This window comes from Mytilus galloprovincialis, chromosome 1, assembly GCF_965363235.1.
Source record: "Mytilus galloprovincialis chromosome 1, xbMytGall1.hap1.1, whole genome shotgun sequence".
NCBI classification, from domain to species: domain Eukaryota; kingdom Metazoa; phylum Mollusca; class Bivalvia; order Mytilida; family Mytilidae; genus Mytilus; species Mytilus galloprovincialis.
The window spans coordinates 129,239,255-129,260,008 of NC_134838.1; the positions used below are offsets into that span (position 1 = coordinate 129,239,255).

The 20,754-nt window shown below is 32.2% G+C and overlaps 2 protein-coding genes across 4 annotated transcripts in view; both read left to right on the top strand.

Moving 5' to 3' along the window:
- The window catches only part of LOC143059126 (dystrobrevin beta-like), a 99,989-nt gene that overhangs the window by 17,705 nt on the left and 61,530 nt on the right, over positions 1 to 20,754 (top strand). Inside the window, exons 1-2 of one of the 3 annotated variants that reach the window (XM_076232617.1) lie at positions 823 to 1,200; positions 12,657 to 12,758. In XM_076232617.1, the coding sequence (XP_076088732.1) occupies positions 951 to 1,200; positions 12,657 to 12,758 (352 nt within the window). In that variant the 5' untranslated portion in view covers positions 823 to 950. Of the gene's footprint in view, positions 1 to 822; positions 1,201 to 9,664; positions 10,080 to 12,656; positions 12,759 to 20,754 lie in introns of those variants that run through there. The other 2 variants (XM_076232623.1, XM_076232630.1) reach the window with 2 other exon arrangements.
- LOC143059149 (uncharacterized) lies at positions 15,309 to 20,693 on the top strand. The gene is made up of 2 exons (XM_076232639.1): positions 15,309 to 19,808; positions 20,263 to 20,693. Exons 1-2 carry the CDS (start codon positions 18,042 to 18,044, stop codon positions 20,506 to 20,508), a joined length of 2,013 nt encoding a protein of 670 aa, XP_076088754.1. The 5' UTR covers positions 15,309 to 18,041; the 3' UTR covers positions 20,509 to 20,693.

A 20,754-nucleotide genomic window follows, 5' to 3' on the forward strand; every position in this document is an offset into this window, starting at 1 on the left:
TTATAAAGATGGCTGATCAACATGATCAAATTGGAATGAAACATAATTTGTTTCTTCTAGATAATAGAATAACAGAAGGATTTGAATTGTGATTTAACTTGAGTTGTCTCAAGTAGAATTGTTTGTTAAACAAGTTTTACTCTGCTAAAGAAGTTATATTATGGTTACATAAACCATACATGCTACATGTATAAGGAATGGTGTGTTATAACACCACATGGAATATGTGGTCTTTATATACATTTATACTAACATGATTTGATATTTGGAAAGCAGATATTTATTATTATTAACATTATTGTGGAGTTGAATGATTATCAGAAAAATGTGATTTATAATGGCATACATGTCATATATATATATATTTACATGTACCTATACATTTTTAGGATATGATAAGGTAAACAAACTACACTATAGTAAATGAAATGTTTGGCTAATTGTTTAGCAAAATATGATAATGTTTTATAAGATGATACATAATATCTCAAAAATGCATGTGAAACAAAAAAGATTACTATAAATATAGTTTAGGGGAAGTGAAATAAATTCTCAAATGTGGAATGCTTTTTACCCTTATCAACCCATACATGCAGGAAAAGTTAATTAAACAATATGCTTAAAATGTGTACAATTCCCAGTCTCTGTATTACTCTATAAATATTGGATTTGCTGGATTAATTCAAATGACATGGAATAGAAAATGTTCAATATAAAACCTGTTTTATGTGGATTTATTACTTAATGTTGACTTACAACAACAAAACCTGCTTTGTCACTAATTCTGTTTAACATTAGAAACACACATATCATATGTTACTTCCAATAGTTAATAGCTTATTAGGTTTTCCAATATTCTTGGTTTTATTTAATGGGATATTAAGTGAAGTATAATTTTACACTGGATATGGTTTGTTTACTTTGTACATGATGTTAAATTTATGTGATTCATGAATAAAGAAGAATCTGCAACTTGGCCACTGGTCACTTCATCTGACCAATCAGAAATCAGCTCGCAAGATGAAGATGAAAAACAAAATTATAAACTTTTAAAGAGAACGGGATCAAATGACTATGTATGTGAAATTAATAAAAGTAAGGAATATAAGAAACTGAAGCAGTTTAGGAAAACCAGTAGAAAGAAAAAAACCAGGAATAGATGTTGTGTGGGCTGTCTTTGTTGCTTCAAGGGAAATACAGGTATATTATATCAAAACTCACATGTTAATAGACAGGTAAATCATATCAAAACTCACATGTTAATAGACAGGTAAATCTTGGAATAGATGTTGTGTGGGCTGTCTATGTTGCTTCAAGGGAAATACAGGTAAATCACATCAAAACTCACATATATCAATAGACAGGTAAATCTTGGAATAGATGCTGTGTGGGCTGTCTATGTTGCTTCAAGGGGAAGACAGGTAAATCATATCAACACTCACAGACTTATAAGTTATAGACAGGTCAACCATGAACCATCAACACTCACATGCTAATAGACAAGTAATTCATATCAATATTTACATGTTTATGAACAGGTAAATCATATCAACACTCACATGTTATTAGACAGGTCAATTTTATCAACACTCACATGTTAATAGACAGGTAAATAAAATCAACATTCACATGCTAAAAGATAGGTCAATCATATCAACACTCATATGTTAATGGACAGGTAAATCATTCAAAACTCACATGCTAATGGACAGGTAAATCATTCAAAACTCACATGCTAATGGACAGGTAATTCGTATCAACACTCACATGCTAATGGACAGGTAAATCATATAAACCCTTGCATGTTAATAGACAGGTAAATCATATCAACACTCCAAGCTTATGGACAGGTAAATCATATCAACATTCACAAGCTTATAGACAGGTAAATCATATCAACACTCACAAGCTTATGGACAGGTAAATCTTATCAAAACTCACAAGCTTATGGACAAGTAAATAATATCAACATTCACATGCTGATTGACAGGTAAATCATATCAACACTCACAAGCTTATGGACAGGTAAATCATATCAAGACTCACAAGCTTATGGACAGGTAAATCTTATCAACACTCACAAGCTTATGGACAGGTAAATCATATCAACACTCACATGTTAATAGGCAGAAAAATCATATCAACACTCAAAGGCTAATAGACAGGTAAATCATATCAAAACTCACATGCTAATAGACAGGTAAATCATATCAACACTCACAAGCTTATGGACAGGTAAATCATATCAACATTCACATGCTAATAGGCAGAAAAATCATATCAACACTCAAAGGCTAATAGACAGGTAAATCATATCAAAACTCACATGCTAATAGACAGGTAAATCATATCAAAACTCACATGCTAATAGACAGGTAAATCATATCAACACTCAAATGATACTACTTATGTATCCCTTTCTATTTAATGAGAAAATGATATAGTGTGGAAGTTTAACCTTTGAACTAGAAAGAGAACCAAGCATAATAGATAACTTTGTCTTTCTAATGTGACCTCCTCTGTTCCGCTTCAGGTTAAAGTTTTTGGTCAAGGTAGTTTTTGATTAAATTGAAGTCCAATCATCCTGAAACTTAGAACACATGTTCCCTATGGTATGATCTTACTAATTTTAATGCCAAATTAAAGTTTTGACCCCAAAATCACGGTCTACTGACCATAGAAAAGGAAAATGCACGTGGCGCATCAGTGTACTATGGACAGGTTCTTGTTTTTGTAAAGCACTGACTGGCTTTTATTGCGAATCCTAATTTCATATAAGCACCTTCAAGACTTTTCTCTGAATAAAACTGTATTGATTCAGAAAAGATGAAAAAAAATGGAAAAAGTAATTGAATTTCATTTGAGATGAAGGAAGTACTATATATAATACAATATGTTAGTGTTTTATGTCCTCAGACCTATAGTGAAGTGTATATTACTTTATAATTATCTGTACAGGACCAGTATTGATCTATATTGCTATATTGTTAATGTAGAAAATAGGCAGATTGATGGATTGAACCTTTAGTGAAATAAATTATTGAGAGTATGGAAACTTGTCTGTAAATAGTAAAGCAACTATAACCTGAAGGAAAAAACATTGGAAAGGATCACATTGGCTTTTAAAGTTGAAATGATCCAGTCCAGTCCTAGGTTCCCTGTGAGTTAATGTATTTACATATTTTCTGGCACATTAAACCTCAAGAATTTCTAAACCTAAATATTGACCTACTGGCTGTTAGTCTCAACTTGAGCCTTGAGCATGAAGGCTAATACAGCCTGGTTGACCTTTATATTCTTCTGTGGACTGTATTAAAGTCTTTCCCATTATAAGGCCTCATATGTCTACAAGGCATTTGAATTTATCTTTGGGCCATTACTTTTAGAATTGATCTTGCGGAAATATTGTCTGTAGTGTAAAACCATTCACCACGGATATTAAACTTTCTGTTAATTTGGGTTCCACAAGGCTGACATAGAAATGTCTTCTGTCCATCTCTTTGTCAAATGAATATGGTTAAAAAGATTGAAAAACAGTGTGTATATATAAAGAAAAATTGGGAAGAGTTTTATCACTAAGACACTTAGAAAAATACGATTAAATAAAATATAAACATTGTAAATGACAAATTTTGACCTAGTTACTGACACTACCACACATACCTCAAATAGAATGTAAAAAATGAATCATGTTGATTGGTTGTCTTTAATAATTTTAAGAGTTATTGTAGTTGTCATGCAAAGTTTAGTAGGATAAATATAAAAATTACTGTACAGATATTTTAAATTGCATACACTCATCTGCATCTGCAAAAATATTATCATCTCATGGAGGCTAATTAAATTCTAAATTTGTTTTTCATCTGCAAACATATTTTGTGTACAATATTGAAATATGATAATTCTACAGTGAATTATGTCATAGTAAAACTACAGGAAAGTTTGACTATCGATTGAATGTGCATCTTTTCAGTGAAATATTAGATGATAATCAGTTAATCAGATCTGCATATGTTCTATAATACACTTTGATGAAATCATTTAATTTTCTTCTGTGTAGGTAATGCTCATCTGAAAATATCTTACAGGAAAAAGTTTTGTACATTAGGAATGAATAAAAGATTGATTTTTGTATACCTGGTTGATTTTGAATTATGGTTTTATTTATATTTCCGTTATTATCTGTACTTTGTGGTTGATTGTTTTCTGAGGTGTTGTTTGCTGTAGATCATTTTGTTAGTATCATTAACGAAATGAATTGCACTGATTATATTTATCTGTTTGACTTCATTGTGTAGATTTTCCACAATGTATTTACTCACTGGGAACTTTTGATTGTTAGTTTACTTGTATCATTAAGATAAAAGGATATATATTATATTGATATGATTGTTTAGTTGCATTGCTTTTAATTAATTAATTTAGATTTTATTAATATTGAGTATCTTTTGAATTTTCCTGTGATATTTTTCACTGAACTTCTACATGTGATTGTCTTGAATTTGCTTGTGATATTTGTCACTGAACTTCTACATGTGATTGTCTTGAATTTGCTTGTGATATTTGTTACTGAATATATTCTACATGTGATTATCTTGAATTTGCTTGTGATATTTGATACTGAACATCTTCTACATGTGATTGCCTTGAATTTGCTTGTGATATTTGTCATTGAGCCTCACATGTGATAGTCTTGAATTTGCTTGTGATATCTGTCACTGAACATCTTCTACATATGATTGCTTTGAATTTGCTTGTGATATTTGTCACTGAACATATTCTACATGTAATTATCTTGAATTTACTTGTGATATTTGTCACTTAACATCTTCTACATGTGATTGCCTTGAATTTGCTTGTGATATTTGTCACTGAACTTCTACATGTGATTGTCTTGCATTTGCCTGTGATATTTGTCACTGAACATATTCTACATGTGATTGTCTTGAATTTACTTGTGATATTTGTCACTGAACATATTCTACATGTAATTATCTTGAATTTACCTGTGATATTTATCACTTAACATCTTCTACATGTGATTGCCTTGAATTTGCTTGTGATATCTGTCACTGAACATCTTCTACATATGATTGCTTTGAATTTGCTTGTGATATTTGTCACTGAACATATTCTACATGTAATTATCTTGAATTTACTTGTGATATTTGTCACTTAACATCTTCTACATGTGATTGCCTTGAATTTGCTTGTGATATTTGTCACTGAACTTCTACATGTGATTGTCTTGCATTTGCTTGTGATATTTGTCACTGAACATATTCTACATGTGATTGTCTTGAATTTACTTGTGATACTTGTCACTGAATATATTCTAAATGTGATCCCCTTGAATTTTCTTGTGATATTTGTCACTGAACTTCTAATGTGATTGTCTTGAATTTGCTTGTGACATTTGTCACTGAACAACTTCTATATTTGATTGCCTTGGATTTGCTTGTGATATTTGTCACTGAATATATTCTACATGTGATTATCTTGAACTTGCTTGTGATATTTGTCACTGAATATATTCTACATGAGATTGTCTTGCATTTGCTTGTGATATTTGTCACTGAACATATTCTACATGTGATTGTCTTGAATTTACTTGTGATATTTGTCACTGAATATATTCTAAATGTGATCACCTTGAATTTTCTTGTGATATTTGTCACTGAACTTCTACATGTGATTGTCTTGAATTTGCTTGTGACATTTGTCACTGAACAACTTCTATATTTGATTGCCTTGGATTTGCTTGTGATATTTGTCACTGAATATATTCTACATGTGATTATCTTGAACTTGCTTGTGATATTTGTCACTGAATATATTCTACATGTAATTATCTTGAATCTACTTGTGATATTTGTCACTGAACATCTTCTATATGTGATTGCTGGCAATTTGCTTGTGATATTTGTCACTGAACTTTTACATGTGATAGTCTTGAATTTGCTTGTGATATAAGGGGCACTAGCTGTCAAATTCATGGTCACCGATTTGACTCAAATTCTTAAATTTGATTTATAACAATGTAAAACATTTATCCAAACTATCAAAAGTCTAAAATAAACAGTTTACAGAGCATGGGGTAGATAATACATAGATTCGTTTCGTGTGTATTTTAGTCCAGACGCCATCTAATTAACTATCTATTTGACCTCAGATGACCATATAAGCGATGTAAACATAAATAAAGATATGAATAGATTAAAGCAGCACGTGCAATTGGATTTTTATAGGTCTGTTTGATTTGATTTTACAACTTACAACTTACAACTCCCGTTAGCGCCATGTGTCGCATAGGGCGCAATTTTATTTTATAGATTAAAAATAGATGTTTCTCATTGTTTCTAACCGTATAAGAATGATTTTATGTGCATCGAATTTTCTACATGTGAATCAAATGATTTACCGTAGTTTCACTTTCATTATTGACATTCTTTTTCTTTAAATAACCAGTACACGTACAATGCATGCATTGTCAATTTCTAGCTAGGGGTTAAATTTAAGTTCACAAGAATACGGATTTAAAGAGGTCGACTCATTCACTTGCAAGTGAATAACTAATTATCAATGTTTCTTAGCGTAATTTGATAAAATTGAACCTTTTTGGCTGCAAAAAGCGAATTGTTATTTCACTATTTCACTTTCATTATTGATTGAACAGAAAAAAATCAAACTTTAGATTTTTTATATATCTCGTAGCTAGTGCCCCTTTAATATTGAGTATCCACATGTGATTATCTTTGAATTTTCCTGTGATATTTTTCACTGAACTTCTACATGTGATAGTCTTGAATTTGCTTGTGGTATTTGTCACTGAACTTCTACATGTGATTGTCTTAAATTTGCTTGTGATATTTGTCACTGAATATATTAAACATATGATTATAAATCTTGAATTTGCTTGTGATATTTGATACTGAACATCACCTACATGTGATTGCCTTGAATTTGCTTTTAATATTTGTCATTGAGCCTCATGTGATTGTCTTGAGTTTATTTGCTTATAATATCTGTCACTGAACATCTTCTACATGTGATTGCTTTGAATTTGCTTGTGATATTTGTCACTGAACATATTCTACATGTAATTATCTTGAATTTGCTTGTGATATTTGTCATTGAGCCTCACATGTGATTGTCTTAAATTTGCTTGTGATATCTGTCACTAAACATCTTCTACATGTAATTGCTTTGAATTTGCTTGTGATATTTGTCACTGAACTTCTACATGTGATCGTCTTGAATTTGCTTGTGATATTTGTCACTGAATATATTCTACATGTGATTATCTTGAACTTGCTTGTGATATTTTTCACTGAATATATTCTACATGTAATTATCTTGAATCTACTTGTGATATTTGTCACTGAACATCTTCTATATGTGATTGCCTGCAATTTGCTTGTGATATTTGTCACTGAACTTTTACATGTGATAATCTTGAATTTGTTTGTGATATTTGTCACTGAACATCTTCTACATGTGATAGTCTTGAATTTGCTTGTGATATTTGTAACTGAACATCTTCTATATGTGATTGCCTTGAACTTGCTTGTGATATTTGTCACTGGACTTCTACATGTGATTGTCTTGAATTTGCTTGTGATATTTGATACTGAACATCACCTACATGTGATTGCCTTGAATTTGCTTTTAATATATGTCATTTAGCCTCATGCGATTGTCTTGAGTTTATTTGCTTATAATATCTGTCACTGAACTCCTTCTACATGTGATTGCTTTGAATTTGCTTGTGATATTTGTCACTGAACATATTCTGCATGTAATTATCTTGAATTTGCTTGTGATATTTGTCATTGAGCCTCACATGTGATTGTCTTAAATTTGCTTGTGATATCTGTCACTGTGAACATCTTCTACATGTGATTGCTTTGAATTTGCCTGTGATATTTGTCACTGAACTTCTACATGTGATTGTCTTGAATTTGCTTGTGACATATGTCACTGAACAACTTCTATATTTGATTGCCTTGAACTTGCTTGTGTTATTTGTCACTGAATATCTTCTACATGTAATTAAATTGAATCTACTTGTGATATTTGTCACTGAACATCTTCTATATGTGATTGCTGGCAATTTGCTTGTGATATTTGTCACTGAACTTTTACATGTGATAGTCTTGAATTTGCTTGTGATATTTGTCACTGAACATCTACATGTGATTTTCTTGAATATGCTTGTGATATTTGTCACTAAACATTTTCTACATGTGATTGTCATGAATTTGCTTGTGATATTTGTCACTGAACATCTTCTACATGTGATTGTCTTGAATTTGCTTGTGATATTTGTCACTTAACATCTTCGTGTGATTTTCTTGAATTTGCTTGTGTTATTTGTCCCTTAACATTATTATCATATGATTGCCTTGAATTTGCTTGTGATATTTGTCACTGAATATATTCTACATGTGATTGCCTTGATTTTGCTTGTGATATTTGTCACTGAACATATTCTTGGCATAAGGAAGATTGCAAGAAACCTGTGAGGTATTCTGTTCATATCTTTGTGAGTATGAAACTATATTATACATTAAATTAATGTGACCAATTTTCATACAAAAAGATACCTTTCCCTTTTCTTATTTTTTTTTATTAATGCAATTCCTTCATACCTTTTATAACTTTTCAGAATAAATGACATTGTTGTTTTCTATTAAAAGATCAATTGATGTAAGATTAAGTGACCTGTATTTAAAGTGTCACATAAAACATCCATTACCACTCTGTCTGGTCAACAAAATCAATAGTTTCCCCTGTACCTCAACATACATTACCAAGCTGCCTGTCATAAATACAAATTGATCATTGCAATTAGTTTGAACAATTTTAGAAAATTAGTTTTCCGTTAAATTTTCTATGTTTACAGACTTTTATAGAAGCAAGCTTCCGAAACAATTCCCTTGATTACGACATTAATTTTATTTGAAAGACAGAATTGGAAGGTATAGGATGGGATATAGATTCTGATAGAGTGAACTGCATTCAAGGCTATATAATGTGATAATTAGTACTTCAATGTTGACGATTTATACCACATCTCTCAGTAGTTGGTGTAGGTATTGACTTCAGTGTTTGAGACAAGAGAAAATGATTATTTTGTTTGTTTTTTGGTAAATTGTCATTGATTTTGTTAGAATGGAATATAATCAGGTAATAATTCACACCACTTCTAAAATCAATGTATTGACTGGATAACATTGAATGCAATCAACATCATAAAGTATTCAATGAAAAAAATCAGACCTATTTAGATTGGAATTTACCTGGCTTACACCAAAACCAGGCTTCATTATCCTTGGTCTGATGTATTACTTCTAATCCAATAATAAGCACTGGCAAATGAAGAAAGACAAAAATGATTAAAAAACTGTCAATATAGTAGTGATATTGAAATGACCATGGAATTGATGTGTTTTGTGTAATGGTATAAGTTAATCCCTTGATATCAGTAAATATATATAATGGTCAATCGTAGACATGGATGATAATGAACTAGTGTCTCTCCATATCAAGGATATACATGTATCTAAGGTGTCACAAAGTGTGTACTGTTATACATGTTATATGGCAACTTTTAGTCATAAGTGATTTAACATTTTAAGATTCCATTAGAACTGGTACAATCTCTATATCAAGGATACCTAAGGTGTCACACAGTGTACAGTTGGATGGCCATTTTTAGTCATAAGTGAATTAAGATTCCTGTAAAACTGGTGTGTCCTTATGTCAAAGATGTTAGAGATGTCATACATTGCCCAGATCTATGGCCACTTTTATTCATCAGTGATTTTAGATTCTTGAAGACATCATGCCATGTGCAATTGATAGAACTATTTAGGAATTTAATGACAATTTTATTGTGTTAAAATGATTGCTCTGTGTAATATTCAGTAGAACAAGAATAACATAAAAGAGGAAAAATAGATTAAGCATTTAAATTGTTTATGGAATAACTTGTTGAAACATGGAATGCTTAGCCTATAATCAACAGAGATTTGCATGTGTCATTCAGAATATCAATAAAGAACTGCTACATAAAGGTGAGTCACTCAGACTGCAGATATGATGTGATTCTCATAAGACAAGGATAAATATGTTTCATAATGTCGACAGAATTTAGCATACATGTACATACATTCTAGAAACACTGTCAAAGACATTTATTGCAATTATTGCTGTTTTTCAGATCATGTTAATCTGTAACTATGATAATATCATTTACACCCGTGGCCAATTGCACATGGCAGTGGCGGATCCAGAGGTGGGTTCTGGTGGTTGGAATCCCTCCTATTTTTTGATCATTTTGATTGGGATTAGTTTTCTCGTTGGAATTGTTTTACATTGTCTTATCAGGGCCTATTATAGCTGACTATGCGGTATGGGCTTTGCTCATTGTTGAAGGCCTTACGGTGACCTATAGTTGTTAATGTTTGTGTCATTTTGGTCTTTTGTCGATAGTTGTCTCATTGGCAATCATACCACATCTTCTTTTTTATACATATAAATTTATGGAGTACTATAGCTTCCTCCAACAAATATAAATTGGTCACCATCATATGGCAAATGTCTTTAAAATGCTTAAATTCCTCAAAAACAGAAATTAGACTGTTGGTTTTCTCATTTAAATGTTTTACCATCTTTATTTTTTGGCCATTTATAGCTTTAATACTAGCAAATATATGTGACCTGTGGTTGAAACAGTTGCAACTTCTACTTCTGTTTGTCTCTGGTTGAGTCAGTTGTCTTCAATTGGCAATCATCATGTTCATACCACATCTTATTGTTGTAATAACAAAGAAATAAGACATTGATGACCAGTTAATTAACCAGTTTTAAACCTTGTTTTTCTAATGGAAGTTGTTACATCTATTTTTGGGTTGTTTATGGAATTTTGAAGTTTTCATTTGGATGCACATTTTGTTTTCCGCAACTTTAGTCATGAACAGTTTTATTTTGGCCATTTAATCCACTTCTTAAACTGATGATTGATAATCAGTGTTTAAAATAATTTCACAACCTAATTAGCACAAAGCTCCCTTTTCCAAAAACAGCATCCTCTACCAAAAAAATAATAATCATGATAATCATGATAATAGAAAAAAAAGGGAATTTTGAGATTAAATGAAGGATGTCAAAAATAATACATTCACTGTAACAAGCTGGTAAATTGGATCAACATGCAGAGTCCTTTCTGCTTTTGTACAATTAAGCTGACTTAGCCTTGAGATTGTTTAGCATTGTAGTTGAACTAAATTTTCTTCAGTCAATTTTGCAAGAAGTCATAAAAATATATTTGATGATAGCTGGTATATTTTGATAGTTCTATAGAAGTCGAGACTTTTTTTTATCAACACAAACATTTGTAACACTATTCTATATATATACTTTCAAAGTAGTTAATGATTAATTTGATTATAATTGATTTTAATAGAAAGTGTTTATTGATTTATCTTGTTTATGCTATCTTATTGTCAGCTATAAACTGTCACAAATATTTTGCCTTAGCCTTGAAATTGTTTGGTATTGATGTGAAACCGAATTTTCCTTGAAGTGAATTTTGCAAGATGCCATAAAAAATTATTTGATGATGGCTATATTTGGATAGTTTTATAGAAGTCATTGTACTCTTAAAATACCAATTTTTAAATGCATAGCATATCTTCAAAACTTATTTTCATTGTAACATTATATCATAGCAGTTCATAAGATTTTCAGGTCTTGTGCACTGTAAAGTATACCTGTTTTATACAAAAAATATATAGTTGTTTGATACAATTTTTTTGGTATTTATTTTTGGTATATATTTTTGGTATATATATTTTTGGTATCAAACAAATCAAACAACTATAGGCGCCTGACCTGACATGACAGTGTTTGTTGATTGTATATAGATTTAGAGTTTGTTAAAATAAAACCATGAAGTTAAGTTACTCCATAAAATTATATCATCCTCAATCCAAAGAAATAAAGTCAGTCAACTGTATGAGAAATATTTACACGAGTTAATAGAGACATGAGTTCTTTGTTTCTTGTCTAATATTACTAATATTTGTCTAAGTGATATGAAAGCCATTGAGATAATTATCCATCGAAGTCACAATTTGAATGTGTAAAAAGTAGAAAAAAACTATGGGTCAAAGTAAGGCCCTCAACACTGAGCCTTGGCTCACACGAACAGCAAGCTATAAAAGGCCTGAAATGACTATTGAAAAAATCAATTTAAACATGAAACCAACAGTCTGATCTTTATAAAAAACAAAAAATGAGAAACACTTGCAAAAAAAGTAAAAGCACAAAAATACCGAACTCTAAAATTCAAAATAGAAAGTCCCTTAACAAATGGCAAAATCAAAAGCTCAAACACATCAAACGAATTGACAACAGCTCATATTGCTTAATTGTTACAGGCTTTTTCTTATGTAGAAAATGGTGGATTAAACTTAATTTATAGCTAACTAAACCTCTCACTTGTATGACAGTGGCATAAAGTTCCATTATATTGTCAACAAATGACAACCACTGAGCAACAGGTTTCTGACTGAGGACAGTTCAATACAAATGCAGAAGGTTTATACCTTTTCTATATACATGTAAAATGTAATAATTTTCTATTCTAGGTTATGTAGTGGGAAGTCCTGAAGATGAAATTAAGATATTAGAGGATATGAGTCCTACTTCAAAAGTTCAGCACCACAACAAACAGATACTAACAGAAATGAGTAAGTAAGGAAAATAAGGAGGTGTGGTATGACTGCTAATGAGACAACTACCCACCAGATACTTCAGGAAGTAGAACCTAGAAACAATAGGTCACCACATTCAATAATCAGCAAAACACATACTGCATAGCTAGATATTAAATGCCTAGAAAAACAACAGCTAATATATAGAACATGAACCTCACATTTTGTTTCATGTATGAAAGTGAAGAAAAATAGTATTCATTTGAATTTGGCAGTTGTATGGAAATTACCTGGCAATTTTTTGGAGTCATATACATGTATCTGGGGTGTTTCATAGCACCATTCTTTTTAATTTGTTATTTCTATAAAATAATTTGAAATTTGAGGTGACATTGTAACCAAACCTTGTAACACAAACATACCCAAATTGCACCAATGGGGGAATGACACCTTGTCAAAGTGATTTGACAGCTCAACTTTGTTTAACAGAATTCTCCCATGCTTAGTGGTTATGTTTGCGGTCATGTGTCATTGTCAAGTTGACCATATTGACGCATCATTATGATTTGGTCATTTCTATGGTAAATATGAAACTTGTGCCACAATGACACATTGTGACACACATTTGAATGCCTCATTCATAAATTTTGTTGATAATTTTGCTATGGGGACCCAGGTAGCAATCTTGTTATTACCATGATTACCAAAAATATTGTACCCTTGATTCATTGGCTCATCAAAGACAGGGGACAAGTAACATTTCAAAAGGTTTAAGGTACTCTATGATTACCTGATATAAACAAGAATGTTTCTGTTTAGACTCTCCAAAGAGACTATTGCATGTTGATGATTACCTGGATATATTGAAGTTAATTAGTGTATAAGGTTATCAAAGTCATCTTAGTTATTGATAGATATCTCCTCCATACTGGAATCAACCTTTATACAGTACCTCCAGCTAAGAATACTATTGAACTTCCATTAAATACAGAAAATAACATTTATAAGGGTTAACTTGTACATTATTTATTAGCCAGTCACACAAAGAAATGGTAATTAACAAATAATCATGACTCTTAATCTTGGTGGTAGAATTGAAAATTGAAATAAAATCAATTCTTGGGAGATATATGTTTAATTTAGCTGAAATCTTAATGCTTCAATTTTAAAGCATCAAGGAAGAAAGTGGGGGAGTGCAACACTAAAAATTGAATTCTTTTTTTTCAATTTAATTATTTATTTTTAATTAATCATGTTAATCAGATTCATTATCTGTGCCATATTTATTTGAATTCCTGTTAAAAGTGAAACTAAATCTAAATTTGCTAAGGTTTGACTCTTAGATTGAAAGAGGGAGAAAGTCTGTACTCGTAAGATTTATTTGGATATTAATTTTGTGATTGATTGATTAAAACCTGTGTAATGTCCAGTGGCAAATATTTTATGCATTTGAAGGATGATCTAGCAACTTTTAACAATCAATACAACAGGTATGCTCTGTAAGCTGGGACAAAGGGCAAGACATTTGGTCACTGGAAAATAACATTTTGTTGGATATGGGTAGAAATACGGCCAAGTAACAGGCCACCTACAAACCCATCACAGAGTTATCCATTTCGGTGGGGGTTCAAGGATGCCAGGCCAGGATGGATTGTTTGTATGATGGATGTAGTGATGCTTTTATAGATGTTACCAATTTACTTACAGAATTATAAAAAAGTCAAGAGTTCTAAAATAATGTTTATTTTGAGTTTTAATCCAAGCATTTATATACAAGCATGTAATACAATAGTTCACGCCAAGTTAAAATGTTAAAAATCACAATAATACCCAGTAACCATTAGCATGATTAGTTAAAACAAGCTGTGTATTCAACATGATCTAAAATTATAGACTTCCAGTTACATCAAGTTATATTTTATACAGTATATGTATAAAGTAAAAAAAAACCAAAGATACATAACTCTGAGGAAATTTCAAAACGGAAAGTAGTTTATGATTGTTTATCATATGAAGAAATCAAAAGCACATACACATCAAACAAATGGGGAAAAAACTGTCATATTCCTGACTTGGTACAAGCATTTCCTTATGCAGAAAATGGTGGATTTATAGATATAGGAAGATGTGGTGTGAGTGCCAACAAGGCAACTCTCCATCCAAATAATATGAGCATCCTGTTACAATTACTTCTTGTTAGTCTTGTTATTGGTCCGAGGCTTACTGTATTGGCCTGAGGCAAAGCCGAAGGCCAATACAGCTGGCCGAGGACCAATAACAAGGCCAATACAGAAATACACGAAATAGTATCATTATTAATTAACTGCCTTGAAGTGGAACTATCCATATCTCAGTTTCTTTTTATTAGATGCAATATATATAATGATCTGTGCTCACTGCTGTTTCAAGGTGTCTTCAGCATTTTCTCATCTGATGAATTTTTCTACCCTTTCCAGTCACTATAAAGTGTTACAACTTAAATTTAGACACAACACATAAATAGTAATCAGAAAGGTACTGCCATTGCATGTGAACTTATGCGGAAACTAATTGAATATAAATTAAAAAAAAAATAATGACGTAGAGTGGGGGGCCCATATTCGCCATGGACACATTTTCGCCGTTTTACGATTTTGTACGGGAAATGTCGCGATTTTTTTCCCATTGCCAACCAAGATGTCTGCAGTCGTCCGGCAACGTAGATAAGCAGTTTCATATAGTCTTATGTGCAGTAAATACTTGTCGTGGTAAGTTTTCAAGGATACACGAGACTCGATCACGTTTAAATTAACTTTGTTTGTTACCCATCCTCTGGGTGTATAAAGGTAGTAAGTTTTATATATATAAATACACAGAGGAAAGCATATGAACCAAGCGTTTAGGCATTGAACACAAACCTGATATGTCATACACCTTTTCAGAATAAAAAAGTTCTACACTACAAAAAACTAGCCAAAACGTTTAATCATTCACTACTTTCATTTTGACGCCAATATTTACATTTGACGTCACACTCATTGTAATTCCTCGCATGAATACGGTAGGCACCAGTGTGATATTCCGAAACATACAAAATTGTTCCCAAAAAACAACGTTTGAACTTTCACGTGTATTTGAATGCCTGTCTTTCCTTGGTTGAAATATTATAAATGTATGTCCTTTATGAGGTTGTGTGTAAACAGCAGAAGCGGAATTTGGCGGATGCGGGGCGGGTGTGCGCCATTCTAAAAGGAAGCAAATGAACTCTTACCACGTCAACTTGTACCACCAAAAGTCAACACATAAACTCGTACCACTGCGAAGTCATACGTACCATTCAAAACTCGTATACCAAAAAATATATACATCGTATATACGAATGTTGTCATTGTATTTTCCTGATATTTCCATTGTTATTTATCTTCATTTCTTACATTTATAACGTTACATCAACAAAAAAAAATAACCGGCGACAAAAGAATGACCCAAGCGCCTGGAAGGGAAATTAAAAAATAAGAAGATTTTTTTAGCATGAAATTGATTTTTTTTTGTCAATTTTATACACCAAAAAAAAACATCACCGCTACGCTCGGAGAAATATCTGTTAACAAATATCCTACATTCTTTGCACACAAAAAATCTGGCTCACTCCGCAGAACAATTTGCCCAATTTCGAAGAACTGCTTCAAACTTACCAATTTGGTAAAAGTATATATCATCATCGTCGTCGTCATCCGAAGACTTTTGGTTTTCGCACTATAACTTTAGTATTTTATGAAATTTAAACAAAAGGTTTATGACCATAAAAGGAATGTTGGTATTGATTTTAGAAGTTTTGGTCCCAACAGTTTAGGAATAAAGGGCCAAAAAGGGCCCAAATAAGCATTTTCTTGGTTTTCGCACTATAACTTTAGCATAAGTTAATAGAAATCTATGAAATTTTGACACAAGGTTTATGACTACAAAAGGAAGGTTGGTATTGATTTTGGGAGTTTTGGTATCAACAATTTAGGAATAAGGGGCCAACAAAGGGCCTAAATAAGCATTATTCTTGGTTTTCGCAAAATAACTTTAGTATACTAAGTTAATATAAATCAATGAAATTTAAACACAAGGTTTATGAACACAAAAGGAAGGTTAGGATTGATTTTGGGAGTTGATGTCCCAACAGTTTAGGAATAAGGGGCCAAAAAGGGGCCCTAATAAGCATTTTTCTTGGTTGTCGCACCATAACTTTAGTATAAGTAAATAGAAATATATGAAATTTAAACACAAGGTTTATGACCATAAAAGGAAGGTTGGGATTGATTTTGGGAGTTTTGGTCCAAACAGTTTAGGAATAAGGGGCCCAAAGGGTCCAAAATTAAACTTTGTTTGATTTCATTAAAAATTGAATAATTGGGGTTCTTTGATATGCCGAATCTAAACATGTACTTAGATTTTTGATTATTGTCCCAGTTTTCAAGTTGGTCCAAATCGGGGTCCAAAATTAAACTTTGTTTGATTTCAACAAAAATTGTATTCTTGGGGTTCTTTGGTATGCTGAATCTAAACATGTACTTAGATTTTTTATTATGGGCCCAGTTTTCAAGTTGGTCCAAATGGGGTCAAAATTAAACTTTGTTTGATTTCAACAAAAAATGTATATATGGGGTTCTATGATATATGCTTTATCTAACCATGTATTTAGTTTTTTGATGTTTGGGCCCGGTTATCAAATTGGTCCAAATTGAGGTCTAAAGGGTCCAAAATTGAACTTTATTTGATTTCATAAAAAATTGAATTCTTGGGGTTCTTTGATATGCTGAATCTAACCATGTATTTAGATTTTGGATATTGGACCATAATAAAGGTAATGTCGAATTTAAAATTAAAAGTTTTTAAGTTAAAGTTCTTATGTACCACATTCATTAATTGTCAGAAACCTGTGTTGTGTCAACTATTTAATCACAATCCAAATTCAGAGCTGTATCAAGCTTGAATGTTGTGTCCATACTTGCCCGAATGTTCAGTGTTTGAACTCTGCGGTCATACAAAGCTGCGCCCTGCGAAGCATATGGATGTGGTTTATCTGGCTATTGATATATTGATAACAATGGGAGATACAAGGTACTCAATGTAAACTGCTGAAGTGATCTGTATGATAAGCTCATATTGCTTGCAATGTTTCGTCAATATCTGCCAGACAAATTGACGGATTAAGGTAAAAATATATGCCCCTTTCACATACGTGATTGGTGGCATAAAAATAATGGACGAAAAAAAATAATACAGAAGTTAAGAAACCACCTTCCATACCATTATATATATTGTACATCCTATCTTTCTCATTTTAGATCCATGGCTAAACAAAAATACAAGAAATATACAAATGAAAAGTTAAGCGAAGCAGTGGACCTAATAAAAAGAGGTATCCTAACAAACACACAAGCATCAAAACGTTTTGACATCCCAAGAAAAACATTAGGGGACTATCTAAAGGGGAAAAGCACATTAGGCAAAAAGGGTGGGCAAAAACCCTACCTAACTCCATCTCAGGATTCATCACTTGCAAACTACGTCAGGTACATGTGTGAAAGAGGATTCGGACTTACGAGAAAAGTTCTACAAATTTTCGCGTTTTCCATCGTCCAAAAAACAAGCTCTTCCACGAAATCTGCCCCGTCAAGAAAATGGTGCCGAAGGTTTATGGAAAGACATAGTCTTTCTTTTAGAACAGCAACATCTCTCGCAAGATCAAGAGTAGCGGTTTCCTCACAAAATGTTATTGACGATTACTTTTCATTACTCAACACAACTATTGATAAACTTGGCCTTACAGACAAACCTGCCCAAATCTGGAATGCAGACGAAGCCGGCTTTGGGAAGGAAACTGACCAGATAAAACAAAAGATTATAGCCACAACAGGAACAAAAAATCCATACCGACAACAAATGACGGATTATGACCACATTACAGTTTTAGCATGTGCATCAGCGGCTGGTACTTTTATGCCAAACATGCTGATATATACAAAATCCCTACCTTCCGGAAGATACGCCTCTGAAATGCCTTCAAATTGGATCTTCTCTTCATCGGAAAATGGTTACATTACAAGAAGTTTGTTTGAAGATTGGTTTTCCAGAATATATGTACCTAACATTGGTATGAGACGCCCAAACCTATTAGTTCTAGATAATCATAGTTCTCATTTATCATTGAAAGTTATAGACATGGCCATAGAGAATGACATAGAGATATTAGGTATTCCGCCTCACACATCACACTTTTTACAACCTTTAGATCAAATATTTCACCCCCTCAGAAGTACCTACAGTGATCTTGCCCTGAACATTGGCTTGGTTAAGGCAGACATGGTTATTAAGAAAAATAAGTTTGCAATAGTGTTGGAGCAGGCACAGGATAAAGCGTGGTCACCGCATCTAGTTAAACTCGGTTTTAGAAAAACTGGATTGCACCCTATCAACAGCAAAGCGATAGACAAGTCCTTCATCAGACCTAATCATAATAACACTAATGAAAATGATGAGGAAAACACTTCTATGACGAACCCTGCTGACGATGTATGTAAAGAATGCGGACGTTTGGTAACAAATCCTTTGGTAAAGGCTGGACTAGTGGATAAAAATCTGCAGGATATATTGGTCCCAACAGACATTACAAAAACAGATAAACCAAAGAATAAAAGATTGACTGGTGCTCGAATATACACAGGGGAAGAGATGAGGAATGAACTTAAAAGAAAGGCAGAGGAACAAATAGAAAAGGAAGATGGCATCAAGCGCAGAAAAGAGGAAAGGGAAGCAAAACGACTCAAGAAGGTAGAAAATGACAAGACGAAACGATTGAAATCCGCCAATAGGAAGAAAAAGCTGTCTAAAACGAATCAAAGTAAAGTAATAGATGTCACAGAAACTGTAAATCCAAACACAACAACTATTATGGCAGATGTACATGCAGTACTAATTCTTGAATCTGATCAGAATGACGTTGAAGTTATGGCAGAAAATCAAACAGAAATTGAGAGTGAGGAACTAAACATTGAACTTTGTAGACCACGACCAAGATCAAGACGGAATAATCGAGGACAAAAAAGTACACATGTGGTAAGCATTACATCCCAACACATCACATCACATTTCACATTACTTCACTTCACTTCAAATCACATATCACATCATTTCACTTCACTTCCCTCCCTTCACTTCACAATTCAATTCAATTCAATTTAAATCACAATTCAAATTCAATTCAATTCAATTTAAATCACAATTCAAATTCAATTCAATTCAATTCATTTCAAATCGCAATCACAATTCAAATTCAATTCAATTCAACTCAAATTCAATTCAATTCAGTTTAATTCAGTTCAATTCAATTCAATTCAATTCAATCCATTTCAATACAATTCAATTCAATCTAATCCATTTTTTTTTCTTCTTCACAAAATGAAATTCACCAAAGTGGGCATATGCATTTTTAATATTTATTTCCAGAATGATCTCATGTCCAGAATGATCTCATGTTCTTATTTCTATTTTATTTCTATTGCCTTTTCAGTTTCCTGAAGAGGATGATGACGATGAGGTATTTACATGTGGAGTATGTGCCACTAGAGGGAAAAAACTTGATGAAAAAAATGGAATTTTCTGGGTAGGGTGTGACAGAGACACCTGTCCATTAATATGGTATCATTATAACTGTCTGCAACGACAGGATCAGATTACCGTAGATTTGAGTTTGCTATTTCCTGGAGAACAATGGATGTGCCCTGTTTGTATTGACACCAATCATTTTGAAGAGTGAACATGTGATAATACCCCCATTTCTAGTAAAAGAACGTTGCATTTGGACAATACATGACAATTTATTTCATTCTCTGTATTCCAAAACAAAAGTTCAAACTTTCTTTAGATTATAAATATCTCTAACATGCATAGACAACTGTAAAACAGTGGTTACAATGAAAAATATATGGGCATAATATTTTATTACTTTTAATTTTTATGACTGTAGATATGTTGCTGCATTGTTACAAAAAAAATAATAACA

Coding starts and splice junctions, on each gene's coding strand:
- LOC143059149 (XM_076232639.1), top strand. CDS start 18,042: ATGGCTAAACAAAAATACAAGAAATATACAAATGAAAAGTTAAGCGAA. Junction 19,809..20,262: donor GACAAAAAAGTACACATGTG/GTAAGCATTACA, acceptor TTGCCTTTTCAG/TTTCCTGAAGAGGATGATGA.